At 39.0% G+C, this 26,350-nt stretch overlaps 1 protein-coding gene across 15 annotated transcripts in view; it reads right to left on the bottom strand.

Moving 5' to 3' along the window:
- LOC106880262 (dedicator of cytokinesis protein 9) overlaps positions 1 to 26,350 on the bottom strand; it is a 186,904-nt gene that overhangs the window by 147,988 nt on the left and 12,566 nt on the right. For 5 of the 15 annotated variants that reach the window (XM_089366507.1, XM_089366519.1, XM_089366510.1 and 2 more), the window contains exon 2: positions 13,091 to 13,111. The exons of the other annotated variants lie outside the window; for them this stretch is intronic. In XM_089366507.1, the coding sequence (XP_089222633.1) occupies positions 13,091 to 13,111 (21 nt within the window). The remainder of the gene's footprint in view (positions 1 to 13,090; positions 13,112 to 26,350) is intronic. 15 annotated transcript variants of the gene reach the window in all.

Below are 26,350 nucleotides of genomic sequence, written 5' to 3'. Positions count from 1 at the left end.
ATAAAACTTCAATGGTTGGACATTTATATATATGTATATATTATCATTATCATCATTTGATATCTGTTTTGCCTGCTGGCATGGATTGGATGATTTGACAGGAGCTGGCAACACTGGAGAGCCACACCAGGCACCAATTGTTTGTTTTAGCTGGATGCCCTTCCTAATGCCAACCACTTTACAGGGTGCCTTTTACATGGCACCAGAACATGTATGTGTGTGTCTGTCTGTGTCCACATCTTGACACATGATGTGGTAATTGTCGACAAATGCCACCATCATATAAGTGATATCAGTCATTTGCAAGCTGCTATGAAATCGTGTACAGCCATTGAGCTGTACATGGTCTCATGGAACCATGGGAAATATTACCTTGCTTGGAAATAGGAAACAAATAAAGGCTGACAACAGGAAGAACATCTGGCTGCAGGAAATCTGCTTCAAGGAATTTTGTTTTACCCTTGCCAGCATGGAAAGGGTAAAAAAGAAAATGGTAAAGACCCCCTTCAGTCATGAATGACCATGGGATGCAACTAGAAAGTTCCCCTTCGAGGCACAAGTCCAGGCAAGGTTCTTTATGGAAGACCAATTGTCCATGCATACCAGCCCCCCCCCCACCTGCCACACCCCCACCTGCCACACCCCCACCTGCCACACCCCCACCGATGTTATCCAAGGGAAAAGCAATGGCCGTTGCAGTTTGGCACCAGTGATGTCGCAACTAATTTCTACAGCTGAGTGAACTGGAGCAACGTGAAATAAAGCGGCTTGCTCAAGAACATAACACAGAGCCTGGTCTGGGAACTGAACTGACAACCTCATGATTGTGAACCCAATGTACAAACCACTGAGTTAGGCACCTTCACATCAGCATGGAAAAGTAGACATTAAAACTATGATGAGTAGGATATATATATAGATTAGGCACTTCTGAAATCTGTCCCACCATCTTCGATATTATAGATGCCTCTTATAATTAACCAATGATATTAGAGACAACTATCATAACGAACCAATACACTTACAGATAATTCATAATTAACCAATGATATTAAACAGTTAATTATCACTTATTTTTCCCCGTGACCTCCTTGACCTTTATTGCTGTCCGTCCCTATTTCCCCTCCTCCCACTCATGCAACATTCACCCCTCGTTCTTAAGTCCCCTTTTCAGACATGTTACCTTGAGGGTATGGACACATTCTAAGGTTGTGAGGACACCCGAGTGGCACAAGGCCACCCTCACCAAAGCCAATGATGAACTGAACCCAGGCACGTTTTAAAGGGGTTCGAGGTTGAACATAGGCTCAAGAAGGACCCTTTAGAGATGGGGAGAGAATGACAAGAGATATAAGGAGAGATTCAATGGATAGAAAGAAAGGGAACAGTAACAAGAGAAGGACAGTTGCAAGAGATGGAGAGAGAAGTTATCAGAGATAGAGAGAGATAGGGGGAGAGCTACTATGGATAAAGAGAGAGGAGGTTGTTACCGGAGACAGACAGAAAGTATGAGAGAGTGGGGGGGGGAGCATATTAGAGAGAGGGAAGAGATTATTAGAGAGAGAGTATTAGAGAGAGAGAGAGAGAGAGAGTATTAGAGAGAGAGAGAGAGAGAGTATTAGAGAGAGAGAGAGAGAGAGTATTAGAGAGAGAGAGAGAGAGAGTATTAGAGAGAGAGAGAGAGAGTATTAGAGAGAGAGAGAGAGAGAGTATAAGAGAGAGAGAGAGAGTATTAGATAGAGAGAGCTATCATTGGTTATTACAGACTTTAACTATTTTGCCGACCATATCTGTCAATAAAATATAAATAGAGAGATGAATGCCATAATAGAGATTCTTTATGAACAGCCAATGTTTTAGGAAATTCTAGATTTCATTTGCTAAATGCACAAATTATGTAAAGTCAAAAATATACTAAACACTGGAACTATTGTGGAAGTTGAGTTCACAAGCATAATTAACTCACTCATTAAGATGTCGGTTTAATTAGTCAAACTTATTTATTTCTGTCACTTTATCAGTGATGCACTGTATATTTCCTGTAATTAGCACAGTCCAACAAGCAGTACATTAGTATAATTATGAGGTAAGGTGCATCTAGTTTTAAATACGTCCTTACATCCTAACACATACCAACAACTGGATAGGATTCAGTTTTGTTGGTGAAGATGTTGTTTAGTGAACAAGGAGGAAGGGACTTAATGAAGGAGAAACCTCGGTAAATTTTTTATGTGGAATCATGTACCCTGACCCCCTAATATGCTGCAAATTCCTTGAAGGGTATTAAGCTGTAGAAACCACACCAAAGCAGACATTGACGTTTGGTGCAATCCTCTGGCTTGTCAGTTCCTGCTGAAACGTCTAACTCATGCCAGCATGGGAAAAGGGATGTTGATGATGACCTGAATATGTTTCCCCTGTCATTCAGACACAAACAATCTACAGAATTGGTAGAAAGCAAAGTAAAAGAAAACACCACCAACATCATTTTTGATATTGACAAACAAAATGGCAGCAGTTTCACCATCTCCACCACCACCACCACCACCACCACCACCATCACCACTATTGTTATAACTATCTAAAGACACAATTTTTCTTTTTTTCTATTTTCCCCCATTTTATGATAAATCAGGAGGAACTCTGTTCTCAGACAGGCCATCGAAGAAATTGCTAAACTAAGCAGCAAGAACAACCAACACCCAATTCTGATTTTGCTTTGTTTCTTTTTGCTTCTAATTTCTAATTTCATTTTTTCTTCTCAGTTAAATTTGAAACCAAGAGTGGGTCCTGTTTCGATGCTGGAAGAAGAGAACAGAATTTACCATTTAAAAAAAGAAAAGGAAAAACTGAAGTTCCTTGAGAGAGTGTACTTTTGGTAATGACATAAATAAGTCAAAGAGAGAATTTGGAAATAGAATCTTTGGGTTCATCATGTGTCATTAACACATGACAATATCAGTAAATGTAGTAAATGTGGATTGGTGACATGTCATTAATACATGTGGCAAATGTTTGTACTCAACATGTCATCAACATTTATCAACATGTCGGTTGTATGTGATATTAATGTGCTATCAACATGTGATGTTTTGTCAAAGTGTCATATAAACATATATCATCAACATGTATTAAAATGTACAGTGGCCATGTATCATCCACATGTGCTGTCAACACATGTGGTGAAGCATTAGAGGAATGAGGAGAATAGTGATGTGAAGAAACGAATCAATAAAAGAGGATTGATGAAGTTGGCGAAGAAAGAAATACATCTGGGAAATGACATTTCATGGAAATAAATAGACAAGATATACACACGCACACAACATACACACACACACATACACATAGCAAATACATACATACACACACAAATAAACACACATACAAACTCCATGTATATATCAGTTGCTAATCAATTAAGTTTGTTGATGTCATTTTGTTTTGTTTTTTCTGCATTTTTTCTTGTTTCTGTGTGAAGACCTAATTATAGACCAAGGACACATTCCATGTAGATTCTGAGAAAGTGGAACTGATGGAGGAGATAAGTCTAGCAGAATCTCCTATTTACCATTCCACTGATCTTTTCACAGCAGTTGACCCTTACACTTTACTGCAAGTCAGCCAGAATAATTGGTGTCGTCATTAAAAGTCAGAGTCGAGGTAGGATAGAAGCAGTGTTGCTAGGAGCTAAGTCTAGCTTGGACAAGCAAGGTGCAGTGACATCAAGGAATCTGCTTGAATGCCAAGATAACCAACGAACCAGTATGGGTTCAATTGATAGGGACAGCCAGTTGTTTATCAGAAAATTTCTAGAACATTCACCATGTTTGATGAAATCAGCTGAATAAAAACATAAATGTTTAATGCGATGTTTGCGACTGACTAATTACATTCTAAGATGGTGGTGATGGTGGTGGTAGAGATGGTAGTAGTGATAATATGGTTGTGGTAGTGATGGTGGGGTGGTGGTGGTGGTGATACTGGGCAGCACAAAAGTTACTGTTTCAATGTATTTGAAGAACACAGTGGAGCTTATAGTAGAGTGGGGTGAAGTACGATAGAAGAGTAATAGAGTAGGGTGTAGTGTACGGTGGTAGAGTGTAATTTAATAGTGTCTAGTAATAGCACAAAGGTATGGAATATAAAATAAAGTGTGGTGCTTGTGAGGATTAAGTAGTGGACAAGATGGACATAGCCATTTGGTCATGAGCTCAAGCCTTACTGCAGCATTTGTATTGTATGTGTTGGTTAGTTACATTACTGTATATTTCTCAGTTTGCTTGGCTGACAACAGGTTTCACTCCTGTTTCAAAGTCGAGTAAGAAATTAGAAAACATTAATGGGATCCAGTTGTAAAGAAAAAGAAAAAGAAAAGCAATGTCTGGAAGATGCACCATGTGAAAGTGCACCTTTGATGCAAGTCTGATGAAGTGTCACTCCAATGTCTCAAACTGCAAACATTATGTAAACTTTCACTTCAAATTTTTGCATAAACTAGCAGAGTTTACAAACAGATTTTCTATCAAGAAATCATTAAAGATGTGTTGAAGAATTTCTTTGTCTTATTTGGATCACACATACTTACACACATACATACATACATACATACATACATACATACATACATACATACATACAGACATACATTACCTATACACATACACAGATATATATATTTCTATGTATGTACACATATACACACACACATATATATTTCTATGTTTGTATGCATACACACACACACACACACATTTCTATATATGTATACATATATACACAAACACACACATATATTTCTATATATGTATACACACACATTTCTCTCTCTCTCTTTCTCTCTCTCTCTCTATATATATATATACACACACACATTTCTATATATTTATACACACACACACACACACACACACACATAGATGAGTGAATATGCTTATGTTAAGGTACACATGCACATGTATACAGATACATACCACACAAAAAAAAATTCTATTTTATTTTGCAGATGGTTTTCATTTTCAACTGCTTCCATCTGAAATGTCATGCAGAGTTGTAAGAGGTGAGGTGGGTGAGTGGGAGGGGGGGGGCTACCCTCCAAACCCCTCCCCCCTACACACACTTCCTTCACAGACCGAAATAGAATGCCCCCCTCCACCCACACAGCCTATCTACCCTCTGAGCTCACCTTTTTGATGTACAACTGTAATTTAACTGTCTCCACCACCACCACCATCACCACCAACTTGCCTACTTGATAACCAAGAAACGGTAACATGTAGAATACTGGATGACAATAGGAATGAGGCGCGTGGGGTGGGGTAGGGGCGGGAAGGCAATGTCAAGTTTGATGGAGAACAGATGTGGAATGGCAGGTGATGAAAAGAGACTGGAAGAATAGAGCAATGATGTTGATTAGGTGTCGTGGGTGGGTGGGTGGCAGTACAATTGAAGTGGAGACTCAACACCCAGGAGTCTACTATAAGACAGGTCTAGAGCCAATGATGAAAGAACATGTGTGGTCTCTCTGCATACTAGAAATAGCAGCCAAAGCACCGTTAAATAACACCCTACTGTCTCAAGTGAAGGGGCATGGCTCAGTGGTTAGAGCATCAGGCTCACGATCATGATGTAGTGAGTTCAATTCCCGGGCCAGGCTGTGTGTTGTGTTCTTGAGCAAGACACTTTATTTCACATTGCTCCAGTTCACTCTGTAGAAGAAATGAGTTGCGACATCACTGGTGCCAAGCTGTATCGGCCCCTTTGCCTTTCCCTTGGATAACATCAGCAGCAAAGAGAGAGGAGAGGCTGGTATGCATGGGCGACTGCTGGTCTTCCATAAACAACCTTGCCTGGACATGTACCTCAGAGGGGAACTTTCTAGATGCAATCCCATAGTCATTCTTGACCAAAGGGGATCATTACCCTTTACTGTCTCAACTAAAAACAAACATCAGACAATGTTGCCCAAAATATTTAAAAGGAGAGATGGTCACAACAAGAATATCTACGATGATAAATGCACAGATCTGTTGAATCTGAGCTGACCAGAGGCTACTCAGAAAAAAAAAACAATTGGTCATTAAAGACACAAGTTGGTGATTCCTCTAATGGGGTCAGTTGTTGATAAACAAATACAGTTCAAAGGAGACAAACACTTTAAAATATGAAAGCGTACTATGCTCCCTCCACTTGTTTAGGTTTCATGCGAATAACTTGAACTGCATGGTTCCGGGTTCAGTCATACTGCGTGGCGCTTTGGGCAAGTGTCTTCTACTATAGCCTCGGGCCAACCAAAGCCTTGTGAGTGGATTTGGTAGATGGAAATTGAAAGAAGCCCATTGTATATATGTATATGTATATATATGTGTGTGTCTGTGTTTGTCTCCCCCCCCCCACCCACCCAACATTGCTTGACAGCCAATGCTGGTGTGTTTACGTCCCCGTAACTTAGCAGTTCGGCAAAAGCGACCGATAGAATAAGTACTAGGCTTACAAAGAATAAATCTTGGAGTCGATTTCCTCGATTAAAGGTAGTGCTCCAACATGGCCACAGTCTGAAATAAGTAAAAGAGTACTACTGAAGATGGCAGCACTGAAAACACTGTCGGCCATGAGGATGTAAAGGAAATAATTTGATAAAGATCTCACTTCAATAGCAGGAATTCAGAAAAGGAGAATATGATATTCTGGATAGGATAAGGAAAGACCAAAGACCAGCAGGTAGGCACAGTATAAGGTTTGCTACACTTACATATCTTATCAATATCGACGTTGATACAGATATCTCTATCGACAGCCATATGGAAATCAATACAGATCCCAATATAGATATCTGTCTCATCCACAGAACTTTCATAACCTTCGGCATGTGACTATTACTTTTATCTAAATTCCTGCGAGAGAGCTCTGTTCCTCTCTTGGAAACCAGCCTCCTACTTTCACTTGAATTCCAATAGGCTGTGGTTTACAGAGAGAAACTGACTTCGGGCATCAACATGTGATACAGAGATAATAAGCTTGGTTCAATCGTGGCAGGTACCACAACAGTTGACTGAGCAGGTCTTTGAGGAAAATAGATGCATGGAGAAATATTGATTTACAGATTTTGGAAACTTTTATCAAGAACTGAGAAATTGATAAAAAATAAGGATAATAATCCAGGTGATTATTATTATTATTATTATTATTATTAATATTATTGTTGTTATTATTATTAAGGTGGTGAGCTTAGCAGAATTTTGTTTGTCTTCATTTTTCTGAGTTCAGATTCCACCGAGGTCGAGTTATCCTTTCAGTGTTCATAAAATGAGTACCGGTTGAGTACTGGGGTAGATGGAATCAACTTACCTCTCTCCCCCGAAATAGCCGGCCCTGTGCCAAAATTTGAAATCATTATCTTATAATCATTCTGTTACTTAGCCCATTGGTAAAGCCATCATGTGATTAGAGAGAAAAAGGGAGAGAGAAAAGAGGGAGGGAGAAAAAAAGAGGGAGAGAGAAAAAGATAGAGAGGAAAATGAAGTGTTTTGCTTAAGGACACAATGCATCGCCTGGTCCAAGAATCGAACCTACAATCTTATGATCATCAGTCCAACACCCTAACCACAAAGCCACGGGCCTCCACGTGATGATTATCCTGATAATAATGACAGATATTCATTTTATTATTTTAATCAAATCAACAAACTGGGTTTTTAAAAACTACAAAACACTGGCAATCCTGTTATTTCTCTTGTTGAACTCTAAAATATTCTAATTATTGTCTGGTGTCCTTCTACAATAGAGCGGGGTTTATATAGACACACATAAAAACATGGTGTCATTGTGTCTCGGTGTGACATCTGTTTAGTTTGTCAACATAAAAGAACTGACAACACGCTATTACTGCCTGGCTCCTGGCTCACAAAATGAAACACCAATTTGCAGTCGGTCTGTAAACAACATCAAACAACATAACAATAGTTGAGAGTGGAGACAAAATGGTTTCTGCTCCTGAGATTTAATTAAATCTGATATAAATCAGGAAATAATTTGATGAAACTAATCAAGTAATTAGAAAAATAAACATACCAAAACACAAAAGTGAACGGAGATTAAAGATGAAGAGGACGGTTTGTAATTTGATGCAAATAAATTAATTATTTGATTAAGTGACCTATGCAGTAAGGTTAATTATAGTTGAATTGCATAAAGTAGGGTACTGATGTACTTAGGGAAGGGACCAGAATTTGAACCAAGCTGACCATGGCAGTAAGGGAACAACTGACCAATCACAGTAAAGGAGTCACAATATGGTTGCTCAACCGGCTACAAATAGCAATCAAATATTTTACAAATTATATCATACAGTCATAGAAAAGATGGACACACTGAATAATGCAGTCTGAAAAAAAAAAGGAGGGTGGTCATGGTTGGATATATTTGATCACAGTTGACTTTGGGCTAAACAAAAACAAGAAAATATACATTAGATAACAGAGTACTGGGTTCCCTTAAAAAAAAAGGAAAAAGATGTGAGGGTCATTGTTGGAATGTCTTTGATCATAGGTCTGCTAGGTCAGCAATGACCTTGGGCCAAACAAAGGCAACCATATTCCACAGAAACCTCACTCTGGCCACACCACAACCCTTGCAACAACAACAGCTTCAGACACTTGAAGCTCAAATAACATCCCATAATCTATAGTCGTAGGACACAGCCAATGAAATAGCAGCTTGATGTCATGTGACATTGGGGAAATCAGTTTGGAAGAACTCAGTCGTCACCAAAACTACAGCAGAGACACCTACAAGGATTCTTGATAATTCCTTTGATCAGAAATCAATATCAAGCTTCAGAATGCTAAATCACAGTGAGAGTATTTTGTCAAGGCCTTCACAACCCTGAGACCAGTGAAGTCAGGAGGAGGAGGAGGAAGAGGAGGAGGAAACACAGACTGAGAACAGTCTAACCAAAACATAATGGCACCACAGAAACATAACAGATTGGATATTCTACAAAAAAAAAAAAAAGGCCACACAACACCAGGAATTCTTAATCCAGTGAAAAAATATTTTTACAGCACTTTAGATCTCTAGTAGCAATGAGACAATAACTATAAGACAAGTTTAAGCTATTATAGAAATTGAACTTGTCTCTTCAGGTCTAGAAGGGTATTGATTAAAGAATAAAACTGACAAAAAAAAAAAAAAATTATTAAAAAAATAAAAATAAAAAAAAGCTGCAGCAAAATGCTAGAAAAGCTGACATTGAAAGAAAGCAAAAAAAAAAAAGAAAATAAAAAGAAAGAAAAAATTTTTGAAAAGGTTGATTATTATCATTAATATGATATCAGTTTGGTGTACTGACATAGGGAGATGGAACTAGTAATTTGGTGCTGCTTTCGTCCTATTTCATTCAGCTTCTCCATTCACTTTGGTCTGTTTCCAATTGATAAATTCCAAAACCAGACATTACACCACACCTCCACCTCCACACTCCTTTCTATAATCTCAATATACAAAAGATATACAAGAAAATTCTCTCTTTCACACACACAACTAAAGAATGTTCCAAACTGAAGATTCTGTGGTGGCTGGCACCAGTTGTATGTTTTCACTCAAAGACAGTTAGCTAATAGATTATTGATCAGCTGCATTCAATGCTTCTCACATTTTAGAAATCTCGATAATGATTACAGGTACCATTTACCGTTTTACAAGAACGTTTGTAACAATTGTAAGATACGATTTATTAAGAATCTGGATAACAATACAGGGGTTTACCATTTAGAGAACCATTTGTAGAAGAAAAGAAATACAGAGAATAAAAGAACACATTCTTCTTCATATTGTGATTAGAAGTAGTAAACAGGAGGGGACAGGGTTCACTTCAATAAGTTAGGGTCCCATCGCTACCAACTAAAGCAATGTACCAAGACAACCACATGCAAATATGTGTGTGTGTGTGTTCATATATATGTACACCATATAAATAAATAAATAATATTTATCGCTCACTAGCTGGAGTAGTTTTTGTATCGATCTTACCTTAATGGAAAAGTAAATAATATATAGACACACACACACACACACATTTATAGGTTTAGTAGTACAAACATGATAGATAGAACTCAATACATGTGTATATTTTATTTTTAAAATTGGCAGAAGTTACAAAGTGACTCATGGGTCAAGAGTCTCGTGCATGCCATATTCTCATATTTGCAGCCCGGTGCATAATGTGCTTTCGTTTTAGTGTTAGAGGGCATAACAACCACCAAAGAGCTTTTATTCATTTAAACCATAGGTTCCCAGAGTGGGTGCTCCCACCCCAGTGGGCATTGAGACGGTCCAGGGGGGCACTGGCGCCTAAGGGGGCAGTAGGAAAAAAGGAGGCATTGGGAGGAAAGCAATGGATTGGGGGACGCTATGAATTTATTATAATATTATTATAGTATTGTATACAAATTATATAATATTATATTAAATATCAAATGATTCATAGTATATATAAATTAGTAAAATATCTATTTATACATAAAAATAGGGATGGGGTCACTGAGGGGTATTATGTGGCCATGGAGGGGGGGGGCCAAAAAGTTTGTGAACCTCTGATTTAAACGAATTCTTCAAGATAAAAATTAAAATCAAAATGATAACTTTAAAAACAGAGGAGAAAAGAATATTGATGTTACTTTTGCTCAGATAAAAACACTGATGTTTTTACAGTCATCTTAACTTTTGTAAACTCCTTTCTGAAAAGGTTTTGTCACTTCTGGTAACTCTGCCCATCCATTCAAGCAACCCCGACCCTTACTGCCTTATTTTGGTGTTCTGGTTCCCTGATTCCATGATCTACTAGCACCAATACTCTTTTCTCAATTTTTGTTCACTTTACCTGAAGTTGTTTTAAAATCAATTTTGCTTCATTTTATCTTCACTTTTTTTTAAAACCATTTTTAAAAAATCAATTTTAATTTACAATATTTTTATAAATTTATAGGAGTTTAACAAATTTTTATTATATTTTCTTATTTAGATAAAGAAAAATTTTTAATCACCAACATTTATTACCACTTTTTCTTTATCCATCACTCATCCAGCTTAATTCATTACTCCCCTACCTTGACGTCACTTGTTGCATTCTTCCATGGCTTTTTTATACACCTTTCAATTAAAGTCTGACATTCAAACAGGTTTCAGTTATTCATGGAGCAGGCATCCACATGAAACAATGTATGTGTGCTGATGTATACATGGGATATTGTGTGTGTGTGTGTGCATGCACATATATATGCACAGGTAAAAAATCACCATAGTATGAATGTAAAAACATGACAGTGCTACATTTTTGAAATATGTTTGTTTATTTATACACACCTACACATAATCACTGGAATATTTTTTAAATGTTATCAATTTACATTTGACGGATATTTGTCCTCATCTTTGTTGTTAACACAACGTTTCGGCTGATATACCCTCCAGCCTTCATCAGGTGTCTTGGGGAAATTTCGAACCTGGGTTCTCATTCCTAGGTATTTTTCGATGTTGTTGTTGTTATTATTATTATTATTATTATTATTATTATTACATCAGCCAAAACGTTGTTGTTAACAACAAACAAGATGAGGACAAATATCCGTCAAATGTAAATAATGTAAGTAATTCCTCATCTCTTAAATATGGAACTATCAATTTAGTTGATGGAATGCCCCATATCATACAAACAAGGTATCACAAGTTTGGAAAAGAATTCACAGAACTGAATCGCTGAACTGAATTGTTCAAATACCCAATCTTACTCCAATAGAACACAGAAGAATATTTTGAGAGAAGGCTGCAAGGAAGATCAGCCAAAATCCCATCAATTAGAGAACAGAAGCATCGACTGAGGAATGAGTAAACATGGCTCAGTCAATCATTGATTATTTAATTAAATCTTTGCCTAATTGGGTGAAAGCTTTGGTATTAGTTAAAGGAAGGTCAACAAAACAGTGAGACAGTTTTGTTCATTTTGGATGATTTTTTAATGCAATTCAAATTAAATTAATGTTGGATTTTATTATTCTAGCAATAAAGTGACAGCAGGTCTTTGCATTCTTAGAATGGTGCTGTGAATAAAGGAATAAAATTACATCAAGAAAATTCATAGCATGCCAAAGAATTCAATGTATTTCATTGGGGAGAAGAGAATGTGTGTGTATCCTGGAAAACAGTGAAGACCAATTCTTCATTATTATGAAACATAATCAATGAAGAGACCCAAAGAAAAAGTAATGGAAGAAATAGAAAAAAAAAAAAAATAGAACCTAAAAAAAAAGCTGAAGAAAAATATAAAGTGGTGTTGGTGCCACAAACAGGATGTAAAAAAAAACAGAATGGTTAAAAAATAAGAGAGTTAAAGACATTCATATAAAGTTTAAGAAACAAAGAAACCATCTAAAAACAATACACACACACATATATACACACATAAAGAATTTAAGCTTATAACTTCCAACAATCTAACATCACTTCAGATTAAAAACTTTAGCAGTTCATTCAATTACATTTTTAAATAATTTCTTAAGAATTTCTTTTACAAAATGGAATATCTGGAAATGGTAAGATGATGACATGCAGGCCACTGAGCAGTCATGCACACAGACATTGGAAGAACAACAGCAGCTGGTCTTTTACAGCAAAATAATGGTACAGCTTTCACAATACTGAGTACGGTTCATGCTTTGATTTAATTTTCATCATTCACAGACTTTCTCTTGGCATAAATAAAAAACAAAAACAAAAAAAACCTGAAGATCACACACCCCAGATATGTATGACTGGTACATAGAAACACTTCCATCAGTAGTGTGTACCCATATGAATACATACATACATACACACACACACGCACACATCTATATATATATATATACAAATGCATTTGTGTACAAAACTTGCAGTTCAACTTTCTTGCGTACACATGCACTTTCTCCTTCGCCCCACACTCGCTCTCCATAAACAAATATATTTACATTAGCCAAGAAGCAACAAAGAGACACAAACAGCCAACCAAGAGACAACACCGATAGAGAAATGTGTTGTGTGTGTATAGAGTATTTACCTCAGGTGTGAGTCCACGACACTGAAAATAAACAGACACTTGAGTGATACAACTGACTTTTAAACATTGTGACTTTCCATTGAACAAAGCATTTCCAGCTGAACAATGTTCCTATATACACACATACGAATGCAGGTATGTGCATATATACATATATGCACATATAACACATTGATGTATGTATACATATTAGTGTAAACAAGGAACAAAGAGCTCAATACAAAAGGTAGAGTGATATAATGATATCTTGGTAGGTGAAACTTCACAAATTGATACACCCTGTGGCGGGTCTTTACATAATTATTGGCAATGAGGAACTCAATGATTTGTGAAGTTTCAGCCCACAATAAATTCAAGTGTGTGTGTGAGAGAGAGAGAGAGAGAGAGAGAGAGAGATGAATGAGCAAAAACAAGAAAAAAAAACCAAGGGAGAAGTTTTAACAAAGGGTGATATTAGTATAATACTTGAAGGCAGGATCATTAATGATTTGGACACTAGTCCTCCATCAGAAAAAAAGAAAAGAAAGAGAAGAGGTGGCGGAAAGAAGTGTGTGTACACGTGTGTGTGTGTGTTGACATACATATGCACACACATACACACACACACTCATCATTAGATATTTTACAGGTACTTCTAAGTTGAGTAATTCAACTGCTACAAGTTCAATTAAAGATTGCTAACAAAGTTTGTAGTAATTAGTATATTACGCCATGATGAATTTTTCACCTTGAATGTAAATAAACTGCATTTTCATAATATTGACTGTTTTCTGGTTTGATTGCACAAACTCACATGTATTCATGTGTTTGTATGCATGGCTGCATCATGTGTGTGTGTGTGTGCGTGTGTGTGTGTGTGAATGCACACACACACACTTATTGACACGGTAAACACAAGAGAACGCAATGGCAGCTGCAATATTGAATCAGGAGGAAAGATTGTAAAGAGACAAAAACTGATGAAAACAGTGTTTTCTATAATTAAAGAAGATGTGTTGGACAAACAGAGTTGTACTGTTTTGCTCATTTAGCCCAAGGCAATGCCTGCAGCTGGATGATATAAAGTCAAGAAGAAATTATCTGAAATTAAAATTATTGCTCTAATTACATTTGTTAACAATGAAAATTAAATCACATCTCTCGTTATGTTAAACAGAACAGATAAATCAATCTGTTCTGTGGTTACCTCAGGTAAAAACGTTGATTACCTCTGTTCAAGTAGCCTTCAACTGCCTTCCCACCCACCTGGTTACCAATAAAGCAATACCCCCACCCCCTCCGCTTCACTGTAAACCATTCCTCATACAATCTATCTACTCCCACCACTACCACCACATCTTGTCTAAGGCTTCATCAGAAATTACTTCCCTTCTAAACATCTCTGGCGCCATCTTCACTAATGTCAAACCAATTTGCGAACGACTATTTCATTGCTTGATCTGCTCCAAACAGCGACCAATTTTCCTCTCAATCAGACGCTACCACCTTAATAAAGACAGAATACAGTGGACAATGTAACTCTAGGTACACTATGGGACAGTCATGACTAGAACCATTTGATTAAAGACCTGTACAATTAGGATTGACCTGGGGTTAAACAATGACAATAAAGTCACCAAGAATGATCACTTTAGAATAATCCATTGGGTTGTTGGGATTCTACTGTTGAAGACTCATCTCACTGTCTAAAATTTTCTTTAAAGCAGTGCTCCAGCATGGCCACAGTCTAATGACTGAAACAAGTAAAAGATAGATATGTGGGTGTGGGTGTGGCTGTGTAGTAAGAAGCTCGCTTCCCAACCAGATGGTTCCAGGTTCAGTCCCACTGTGTGTCACCTTGGGCAAGTGTCTTCTACTATAGCCTCGGGCTGAACAAAGCTCTGTGAGTGTATTTGGTAGATGGAAACTGAAAGAAGCCTGTCGTATATACATCATCATCATCATTTAATGTCCGTCTTCCATGCATGCATGGGTAGGACAGTTGACAGGAGCCAGGCAGGTATAGAAACTACCCTAGGCTACTGTGTCCCTTTTGGTAGGGTTTTTCTGATAGGATGCCCTTCCTAATACCAACCACCCTGTAGAGTGGACCGAGTGCTTTTTACATGGCACCAGCACAGGTGAGGTCAGTTTTGGCATTGTCTTATTTACAGCTGGATGCCCTTCCAAATGCCAACCACTTAACAGTGTGGACTGGATGCTTTTTATGTGCCACCAGCACCCGCAGTGTCACCAAGTGTGTGTTTTTGTGTCTGTGTTTGTCTCCCCATCACCACTTAGCAATCGGTGTTGGTGTGTTTACATCCCCCGCAGCTTAGCATTTCGGCAAAAGCGTGTAAAGGAATAAGAACTAGGCTTTAAAAAAAATAAATAAATAAAAGTCCTGGAGTCGAGTTGTTCGACTAAAACCCTTCATGGCGGTGCCCCAGCATGGCCACCGTCTGAGAAATGAAACAAGTAAAAGATAGGCGGCGAGCTGGCAGAATCGTTAGCACGCCGGGCGAAATGCTCAGCGGTATTTCGTCTGCCGTTACGTTCTGAGTTCAAATTCCGCTGAGGTCGACTTTGCCTTTCATCCTTTCGGGGTCGATAAATAAAGTACCAGTTACGTACTGAGGTCGACGTAATCGACTTGCTCTTTCCCCCAAAATTTCAGGCCTTGTGCCTAGAGTAGAAAAGCTCTATTACACACCGTGTGTGTGTGTGTGTGTGTGTGTGTGTGTGTGTGTGTGCTAGAATGTTATCATTAGGGAGAGGGAGAGGTAACTAGGTGTTGTGTTTATTACAAACTGATTAAAGTCAACCAAGAACAGAGAAGTTACCTCCCTTACATCAGGTACTCCAGAGCAATCAATTACGTAAGAAGGAAAATGAAATATTTCTTGTTTGCTTCAGCAGATTAAGAACAGGTTTCGTTAATCCTTTTATATATGAAACCTACTGATGATTCAACACGAGCAAAAAGAAAGACGCAGTTTTATTAGGTGCAACCACTACAAAGGTGTACTTTGAAATTTCTCTATATAAAAAAATATTAGAAAATGGACATACAAAACTGTACACACACACACACACACACACGTTATGATCGTTTTTACGCCTACTTTCTCATGACGGCATGGATTGAACAGGTTCTCTGAGGTAGGCCAGACGTCCTTCCTATCACCAACCCTTTTGGTTGCCTCTTACAACATGAGATACCTGTCCTAAAACTGACACACCCACATTTTCTTTACCGATTTCTCTCATCGGTCTGCGGTCATGCTGGAGCACCACCTTCAAAGGTGTTTTAATCCATCAACCCTAATAATTATTTCAGTCTGGTACTTTACAAACTCCCATTTATTGAACGGCTGAAGTCACTTTCTGAAATAACGTGAAACAATGTTGCTCACCAGAATAGATAAACACACACATGAACACAAAAATCACAGGTTTCACCCTAGTTTCCATTATACCAAATTTCACTCCCAAAGTCTTAGTCCGTTTGAGGCTACAATAGAAGACAGGAATCAGAGGTGTCACAGAGAGGAATTGAAACTGGATCCACATGGGTGCTAGGTGGATGTTTTCACCATACAGCTAAGGGTATACCGTTCCTGAAAGCAAGATGAGGGTTGACCCAGGGTTAAACAAAAACACAGCTAGACACAGTGAATGTGACTCCCACATGTGGCCCTACATGTTGGGTCCTGTTAAAGTGTCCCACCCATACCAGTATCAAAAACAGGCAGGAAATGATGATAAATATATATGTGTGTGTGTGTGTGTGTGTGTGTGTGTGTGTGTGTGTGTGTGTGTGTGCGTGTGTGTGGAGATGGGGGCAGGTGGATGCATGTGTGTGTGTAGGTGTTTACCTCTTTCTCTCCTGCTTAAACTATAAATCACACGCACACACACACATATACAGATATAAATGGGTGTATGCATGTATTTACCCCTCTCTCTCGCTCTCTTCTCATACTTTAATACAAGAAAGTGCTTATATGTGAATATATATATATGATGATGATGATGATGATGATGATGATGATGATGATGATGATGATGATGATATATATCCATCCTTCTCATCTTCACTTCACTAAATAGTCCATGAAACTACTCCACCCTATAACAGTCAGTGTTTATAGTGAAAGTTATATGTATATACATATATATATATATATATATATATACAATGCACACATACACACACAAACTGTTAAGTAAGCAAGCTACTAGTTGCTGTTTCCTTGTTACTAACAAATAACAACAAAACAATAGGTGGGTGTTTACAGTAGAAGGCTGGCACCATCCTTATCACCACCACCACCACCACCATCTTGCATTACTACCACTACTGCCACCATTGTTGTTGTGGAGACAATATCTGGCTGTCAGCCATAAAAATAACCATTTACTACTGGATGTAACAACTGAATAGAAATGTCAAATATATCTCTGTGTGTACGTGTGTGTATATATATATATATATATATATATATATATATATGCATACACATACACTACTGCCAATACTATAGCTATTACCACTACTACCACAACCATCACAACAATAACATCAATCACAACCACCACCATGTGCATGTGTATGTGTGTGTGTGTATATATATATATATATATATATACATACATACATACACACACACAAGCAAGCTTTTTATGTGCCACCGGCACAGGAGCCAGTCAATACACTCTCAGAGTGGTTGGCGTTAGGAAGGGCATCCAGCTGTAGAAACATTGCCAGATCAGATTGGAGCCTGGTGAAGTCTCCTGGCTCTCCAGACCTCATTCAAACAGTCCAACCCATGCCAGCAAGGAAAATGGACGTTAAACAATGATGATGATGATGACACACGCACACACACACTGCTCCCCACGTGGTCGGCATTAGGAAGGGCATCCAGCTGTAGGGACCAAGCCAAAAGCAGACAACAGAGCTTGGCACAATCCCCTGGTTTGCCACACTTCTTATCAAACCATCCATGGCGATGATGATGATGATGATGATGATGATATGTAAATGTGTGTGTCTTGACATCCATGTTTGTCCTCCACCATCACTTGACAACTGGTGTTTGTGTGTTTTCATCCCTGTAACTTAGCATCTTGGCAAAAGAGACCAACAGAATAAGTACCGGGCTTTAAAACTAAATAAATAAATACTGATGGCGATTCATTCAACCAAAAAAAATTCTTCAGGACGGTACCCCAGCATGGCCAGAGTCTACTGAGTGGAACAAGTAAAAGAATAAAAGACACATTATTGACAGGACAGAGTTTGGAATGTGAGGGTGACGCGTGGTGGGTAGTGGCAGCAGATTCCAGTGGAAACAATAATGGTAAAAATTTCTAAAGCTTCTCTGTGAAACTCTTGTCTAAATTCTAACAGCAAAAGATAAACTTTGACCAATAAATCTGGTTAAATTGGAAACTAACCAGTTGGAAAAACTAAACAGAAACCCAGTTAAACAACAGCAATGGTAACAGCTGCAGCAGCAGCAGAAGCGTGTTTTAGGATTGGATGGTGTTGTTGGACAATGTCAGAACACAATGCTTTATTATTGTTTTTTCATTGAATTCTTACAATAGTCCAGAGACACGTGCCAACACTTTACATAATAATAATAATGATGATGATGATAGCACTATTATAATAATGATTAATTATAACACTGCAGCAGTAACATAAATGGGAGTATGTAGAATCGGTGATGGTGGTGGCTGCGAGAGGGTGGAGGTAGGATAAGGTCTCTGGTGGTGGTGGTGGTGGTGGTGGTGGTGGAGATGGTGTTCTTACTGTTAATCGTAATGATGATGATGATGGCAGCAATGGAGCAGATTGGTGAAGGTGATGGCGGCAGTGGAGATGGGGGGGTCCCAGTGGTGATGCTAACAGTAATAGTTGTGGAGTGGTGGTGGGAGGGGGAAAACAGTGGTGGTGGTGGGAGGGGGAAAACAGTGGTGGTGGTGGTGGGAGGGGGAAAACAGTGGTGGTGGTGGTGATACTGTTTCTAATCTGTGGACTTAGGGGGGCCCTCATAGGACCTCCCAGACTGGTGGCATTGAGGTATTTGATATATGTAGATCAAGGTCTGCAGTTGACACAAGGGAAGAGTGCTGTTCTGGAGGGTTGTGGCTCTAAGGGGTTCCTGAAGGGATGAGTCACAGAAGGAGATGCAGGAGTGATGTATTGGTTGGGGATGGTGGACACAGTTTATCATTCCAGAAGAGCAGGGATGGCGGGAGAGGGAGAGAGAGGGAAATAGATGGATGGCAACACAGCATCTTGGACAATGAATGAATGCTCGTGGTGGTGGTGGTAGAATGCATCAGTTGCAGTAAGTGTTTATGTTGTAATATTAACTAAATTAGAGAAGTGAGTGAGGAGAGAGAAGAAGTGAGAGAGTAAAAGGAGGAGGAGAGTACCAGAGAGAGAGAAAGAGCACGAAACAGAAAGAGAGAGAGTGCAAGAGAGAGAGAGAGAAAGAAATAGAAAGAAAGCAAGAAAGAGTGCAAGAGAAAGAAAGAGAGAATAATGAAAGCAATGGAGGAAGGAGTGTTTCACTGCATATCTTGTTTCATGGGTAAGCAGAAAATCTACTTCCCTTTTTAGAGAGTTTTAAAACTCTATATCATCATCATCATCATCATGGAATGTGTTGAAGCAGATTTTCTGTGGCCAGGTGCCCTTCTTGCCAGCCTTCACTTGTTTCCAAGCAAGGTGGTATTTCCCGTGCTTGTGCCATGTTAAAAGCACAAAGCCCATTTTGTTGAGTGGTTGGTGTTCGGAAGGGCATCCAGCTGTAAAAAATCCTGCCAAAACAGTCACAGAAGTCTGGTGCAGACTTCGACCTGGCTGCCTCTTGTGGTACCATCCCATCCATGCTAGCATGGAACACAGACGTTAAATGATGATGATGATGATGATGCACTTGTTTTCACAGAAGATTGGAAGCAAACAACACAGGCTTGTATGATAGTGCACTTGCTTATAACTACTGTACAATGTCAAGACAAGGGGACACACGGACATACGCCAATATATATTACAAGCATTTCTCTGTTTCCATCTATGAAATCAACTCACAATGCTCTTTGTCAACCTGAGGCTGTAGTAGAAGACCCTTGCTCAAGGTGCCATAGAACTGGTTTGAACCTGCAACCTCACCTTCTATCCTGACAGTTCACTCTGACAACTGATCACTACCATCTCTATCCCCTTCCCAGCTACTCCCATCCACCTCCATATAATGCAGGGTGGTCGTGTATCTCCTCGAGAGCAAGGCATCTGTGCTTGTCTGTCTGCCTATCATACTTTTAGCCCCTTAGAACCTGGCATAAAGCCACCTCCTCCTTCACTCGGCAGGGGAGGATAGTGACACTCAGTGACACGCTGTAAAGTGTTGAGCGTTAGGAAGGACATCCAGTCATAGAAATCATGCCAAAAGCTGATATTGAAGCTCAGTACAATCCTGTCAGCTCAACACATTCTGCCAAACCATCCATTTATGTCAGTACTGAAAACAGACATTAAATGAGGATTTCTATACATCATCATCATAAGTAGGGGGCACTCTGAAAGGGGTCTCAGGGAGTAGCGTCCCTGCCTTCCTGAGCTAGTTTTCCACCACATTTCTTAAAAATTGTGGTAGAGGTCTTGGTCTTGGGACCACTCATATCCAGAAACTGAGGTTGGGGGTAAGTAAGGGCATGCTCCCCATTGAAAATCCAGCTCCAAAAAAGCCTCATGGTAGCAAAGGAGGCCTTGGTCTTGGGACCACTCATGTCTAGAAACTGAGGTTGGGGGTAAGCAAGGGCCTGCTCCCTGTAGAAAATCCAGCTCCAAAAAAGCCTCATGATAGCAAAGGAGAATGGGCACCAGCCAGCCCAAAGGTTGGGGTGGGCTGCACCTGCCTACCTTTGGTTGCTATGGCATTGAGGTAGATCCAACCACCCCTGTTAACGGGGACAAACCCCGGATTTAAAACACTGGATGATGATTTTTATATCTCATCATCATCATCATTTTATGTCTTCTTTGCATGCTGGCATTGGCTGGCTTCATTACAGTTCATATTTGGCACCAAAGCCTTCACAAACACACAGTGGCAGTAAATAAAACAGAGATATTACATTAGAGATTAGAGACAAAGCGATAGCCAAAGGTGTGTACTTATATGAGAGTGTGTGTGTGTGTGTGTGTGTGTATACATACACACACATACACAAGAAGGAGAGTGATAATGAAGAAAGGTTTTGTGGGATAATAGGAAGGTGCAGGTTTGAGAGGTGAGAGAGTGCAGGGAGTGTGCGAGGTGGGTTGCCAGACAAAACCAGATAAATGTTTAATGTTTATAAATATTTAATAATTAAATATTGATGAAAGTGGGAAATAGTTTACTGCTGTTGCATAAACTTTGAAAGGGAGGCGGAGAGAGGAAGAGATGGAGGGGGGAGGAAGTGGAAGATGAAGATGGGGGAGAAGAGGGGAAAAAAACAGAGAGAGAGAGGAAGTAGATGAAGTCAATGGAGAAAGAGGCAGGGAAGTGCTTGGGTGTGTGTGTGTGTGTGTGTGTGTGTGTGTTATAGGGTTGGGGTAACCAAGGTGAGTAAACGAGATTTTGAAAAACCCAAGGTTAAGTGGTTCCACTTAGAGATTTCAGTACCAAAAATTATAACTTCAGATTTGGCTACTGTACAGCAGATGCCCCCCACCCTCACTGACAACAACACTGCTCGTTGTATTGTTGATGTTGTTGTGGTTGTTGCCGCCACTGTGACACTGCAAGTCCTTTCTTGTTTAAAACAGTAGTGTGTAATTAAAGGGAGATTTGGCTGCTATTTTTAACACATTGAGCAACTACGCTCTGCACTTGTCTAAAACAAATACTTTTATTAAAAGTCAATGATTAGTTCTAAATTCATCTTGACCACAACTGACCACCATGACCTCTGACCTGCAAAGTTATTAGAACATCTTCACAGAGACTAAAAACTTTCTTCCTTTCGCTCATTCCAAGCGCCAGCAGTTACCATTTTTTGGTACAATCTGATCTCCATGACACACTCTCACTCCCTGGGATCGCATCTCAAAATAGGGAAAGACACATAGGATAATGTAGTTCCAGATGCCTGTAGTAAGACAAGGTGGTCATGGCTGAAAGCTTTTGATCATAGTGGTTCTCAACCAGGGTCCATGTAAGATTTTTGAGGGACCACGCAACAAAATAGTAAATTGGGGATCCACAATAGTAATTTAAGGGGCCCCTGAAAAAGTTTTGCCTTGGTATGTTTTGCGAGAAACAGCTAAGGTTCCCTAATGTTTGAAATACTTCAACCTAGGAATTTTGAAAGAAGTAGCTATAAAAATCTAGATTTTAAACATTGAATGGTTATGGGATCCACCAGAATAAAACAGTAATCAAAGGGGTCCATAGATAAAAAAAAAATGGTTGAGAACCCCTGTTTTGTACATTCAGAGTTGACTGGTCCAGAGCAACAACATCAATGTATTGTCAGCCAGGTGGACTGAGCCATAAACAGTTGAATATCTAAAAGTATAGGATACATTAAAATAGACTTTATTTCGTTCTAAGTGTCTTTTGCTGAGAGTTCTGGCTTAATGGTGTGAAGCAGAAGGAAAATATCCCTGGATAGATTACAAGTCCATCATCAGTAACATTCCCTCTGAGATGGTAGCTATTTCTTACAGGCATGAATTGAGATATAGGAAAGAATAAAACACAAGCAACATCAGATTTGAACTCACAAACAAGGAATTTATAGTCCCAGAAGTTATCCATGCAACCATTTCACCCCCACCCCTCCCAACCCTAGTGGCAAACTGCAGAACCTTCAGACAAAAACAAATTTCACTATATGCCTGTTATTGAGAAATGCCATTTCAAAATGACATCGCAGAACCAAGAGACATTTCCAAACAACACATGGCGCTGTTAAATCAGAAATAAAATAACAAGGAATTTATCATTTGAAATATCAAAACTAACATTAGTCGACAGATCAGAGCGAAATCTTCAATTATAATAAAAAGTTAATTTATTTGTGACCATTTTTTTGCTTTTTATCTTTTTATCCTTTTAACATGTCAGAGAAGGCAAGAATATTTACAAGTTTTGATAACAATCATCAATGTTTTATAGAGACAGCGATGGAATAACAGGAGATATAACTTAATATAATACAATATATATATATATGTGTGTGTGTGTGTGTGTATGTGTGTGTGTGTGTGTGTGTGTGTGTGTGTGTGTGTGTGTGTGTGTGTGTGTGTGTGTGTGTGTGTGTGTGTGTGTGTGTGTGTGTGTGTGTGTGTGTGTGTGTGTGTGTGTGTGTGTGTGTGTGTGTGTGTGTGTGTGTGTGTGTGTGTGTGTGTGTGTGTGTGTGTGTGTGTGCTTATATATATATATATATATATATATATATACACACATATTATTATCATTATCATTATCATTATTATTATTATTATTATTATACATACATACATACACACACATATATAACTGTGATACATGAAAGAGCTGGTGGAAGGTGGAGTGAGTTCTGACTTCTGACAATGTTTGAAGACTATTTGATAAGAGACTGAGGAACGGATTAGGAGTGGAAGTGGTGGAGGAAAGTGGTGGCAACGGGTGGTGGAGGTGGTGGTGGTAGTGGTGATGGTGGTTTTGGTGGTAAGAGTGCAATGGAAAGATGACTAAGAATGGCAAAGTGACATAAGCAAGTGTCCATGAGTCAGAAATAGCATTACAAATTTCTGCAGACCTTTCACTCCAGTTGGGTCCCTCCATTTATTATTGCATGTAATGGAGACATCTTTGGGGGATGCACATCTAAACATACAGCAAAACACACACACACATACAAATTATATATATATATATAATAAATAATTATGATATGCAGTCTGCAACAGATAGCTGCAATGGTCTGAGTACAAACATCACAAACATAGAAAAGTGGCTGGAGATGGTTTGGTGGTAGTAGTAGTAGTGGTGGTGGTAGTGGTGGTGGTGGTGTAGAGATGATGCAAGCAGTGATGGAGGTGGGAGAGGTGTCGATATGAGAGTGCACATGGGTGTGGTAATGGTGTAGCTGAAGGAGGTGGTGGTGATGGTGGTGCTGGAATAGAGGTGATGGAAATAGCAGTGTAGGTGGTAGAGGTATACACACAGAGATGATGGAGGAGGTAGTGGCGTAGGTGAGACAGAAATTCTGCAGAACGCACAACAGTGAATGAAGAGATCCACCAACAGACTACACACACACACACAGATATATACATACGTATACATACATATACACACACACACACACATGAAACAGAGATTACACAGTCTAGAACATCGACCATTCAGTCTCTCATTAAACAGTTAAACTACTCACGAGGGGAAGGAGGAGAAGAGAAAGTTATCAGTTAACACACACAAACAACCTCTCATATTTCCTAATTCCAGGTTTAGACCATGTAGTTCAATATCACAGTAACCACCACCACCACCACCACCACCACCATCATCATTATCATTATCATCACCAGTGAAGGTAGCTTTACAAGACAATGATTATGATGATTATGATGATGATGTCATTGAGACAACACATGGTTTAACGATAGAGTCTGGTTTCACAGCAACACAACAGGTTTATTTGTCATTTACGTAAAACCACACCATGCAGGCCATGAAATGGCCCACTGGTTGAGACATTCCACTTCATAACCACCAGGTCTTGGGATCAGTCTCCACTGCATGACGTCTGGGGCTAATATCATTTATGGCGATCTATATCTTGTGAAAATGGGGGAAACTATAGAGAAGCCTACTGAATAGATTGTAACAGTAATTTAAAGGTACATCTTTGTCTGACACTAAGTCATGCTGATGTCTACCAGAGAATTATATTAAGGGTAGACATCTCTATGGGATACTCAACCAATTACAGATTAATTCAGAAGCAACAGATAACTCAATTTATTAATCAAATGAACTCTCATTGTTGAACCAGAGTGACTGACCATCCAACCATGACCACATACTCTAAAGCCATAGAAACTAGAGACATTGCTTGATCCTGTTGAACTTGCCAACACATCCACACCAACATGGAAGCCAACCATAAATTGGTGATATAATAACGATGATGATTAATAACTCACACTGTGTTTGTACTATAATAATTAATGATTGGTTACCAGCTTTATTAATTTAACGAACCGTGCCAATCACAGTTTAATAACTAGCTCTTCTCAACTGTCTCTCAGAATTTAGGAGGGGAGAAATAGGGGAATTCTGATGAGTCATAAATATGATGAAACCAATTGGTTCAATTTAGATTCAAAGCTGCCAAAAGCCCCGTGGTTTAACTACAGGGCCTAGTTTCATACAGTAGCTACCTATTTATTACATATAGTGAGGTGTGTATGTGTATGTTTATATTTCTTGACATCTGAAATGACCACAGTTTAAAAGCCCTCTTCGTTAGGCTGACCATTAACAATGGCTCTAACAGCCACAGCATAAAAACTACAAGCATTCACTGCAGGGTAGACACACAATATGTAACCCTGAAGGGGCTGGAAGTGCCATGGGCGGCTCTTCTTCCCTCAGCTCTTAAATAAAAACTACGAATGTATAAGGGAGAGATTCAGTTCACGGGATCAAACCCAGTATGAGACTATTTATTTTATCCACCCTCATGTGACAGAATTTGAACTGAAAATATAAAAAGGGGGGAAGTAACTATCCCTTCTGTAGTCATTCTACCATTTCCTCCTTTTAGAATAACAATGGCACTTTTGTGAGAGGGACAGTTCATTACGTAGACCTCAGTGTATCACTGGTACCTATTTACTGACTGCAGAAGGGAAGGTAAAGTTTCACACTTGCAAGATTTAAACTCAGAATGTATAAATAATAATAATAATAATAATAATAATAATAATAATAATAATAATAATAATCCTCTCTACTATAGGCACAAGGCCTGAAATTTTGAGGGGAGCGCCAGTCGATCACACTGACCCCAATGTACAACTGGTACTTATTTTATCGACCTTGAATGGATGAGTGGCTAAGTCAACCTTGCATCCTTGGGGTCTGGTTTGCTCTGGAGGTCCCTAAGCAATTTCACTGGTCTTGCCATTCAGCACCATATCACGCCTTTCCAGGGGCTGACCTGCAGGCTCACTGACTTCTCTGGGTTAATCTTTGCTCCTGTCACTGCTTCACA

Source organism: Octopus bimaculoides, chromosome 19, assembly GCF_046866305.1.
Source record: "Octopus bimaculoides isolate indiv1 chromosome 19, ASM4686630v1, whole genome shotgun sequence".
In the NCBI taxonomy this organism is placed as follows: Eukaryota; Metazoa; Mollusca; class Cephalopoda; order Octopoda; family Octopodidae; genus Octopus; species Octopus bimaculoides.
This window is presented reverse-complemented; position numbering and strand designations above follow the sequence as displayed.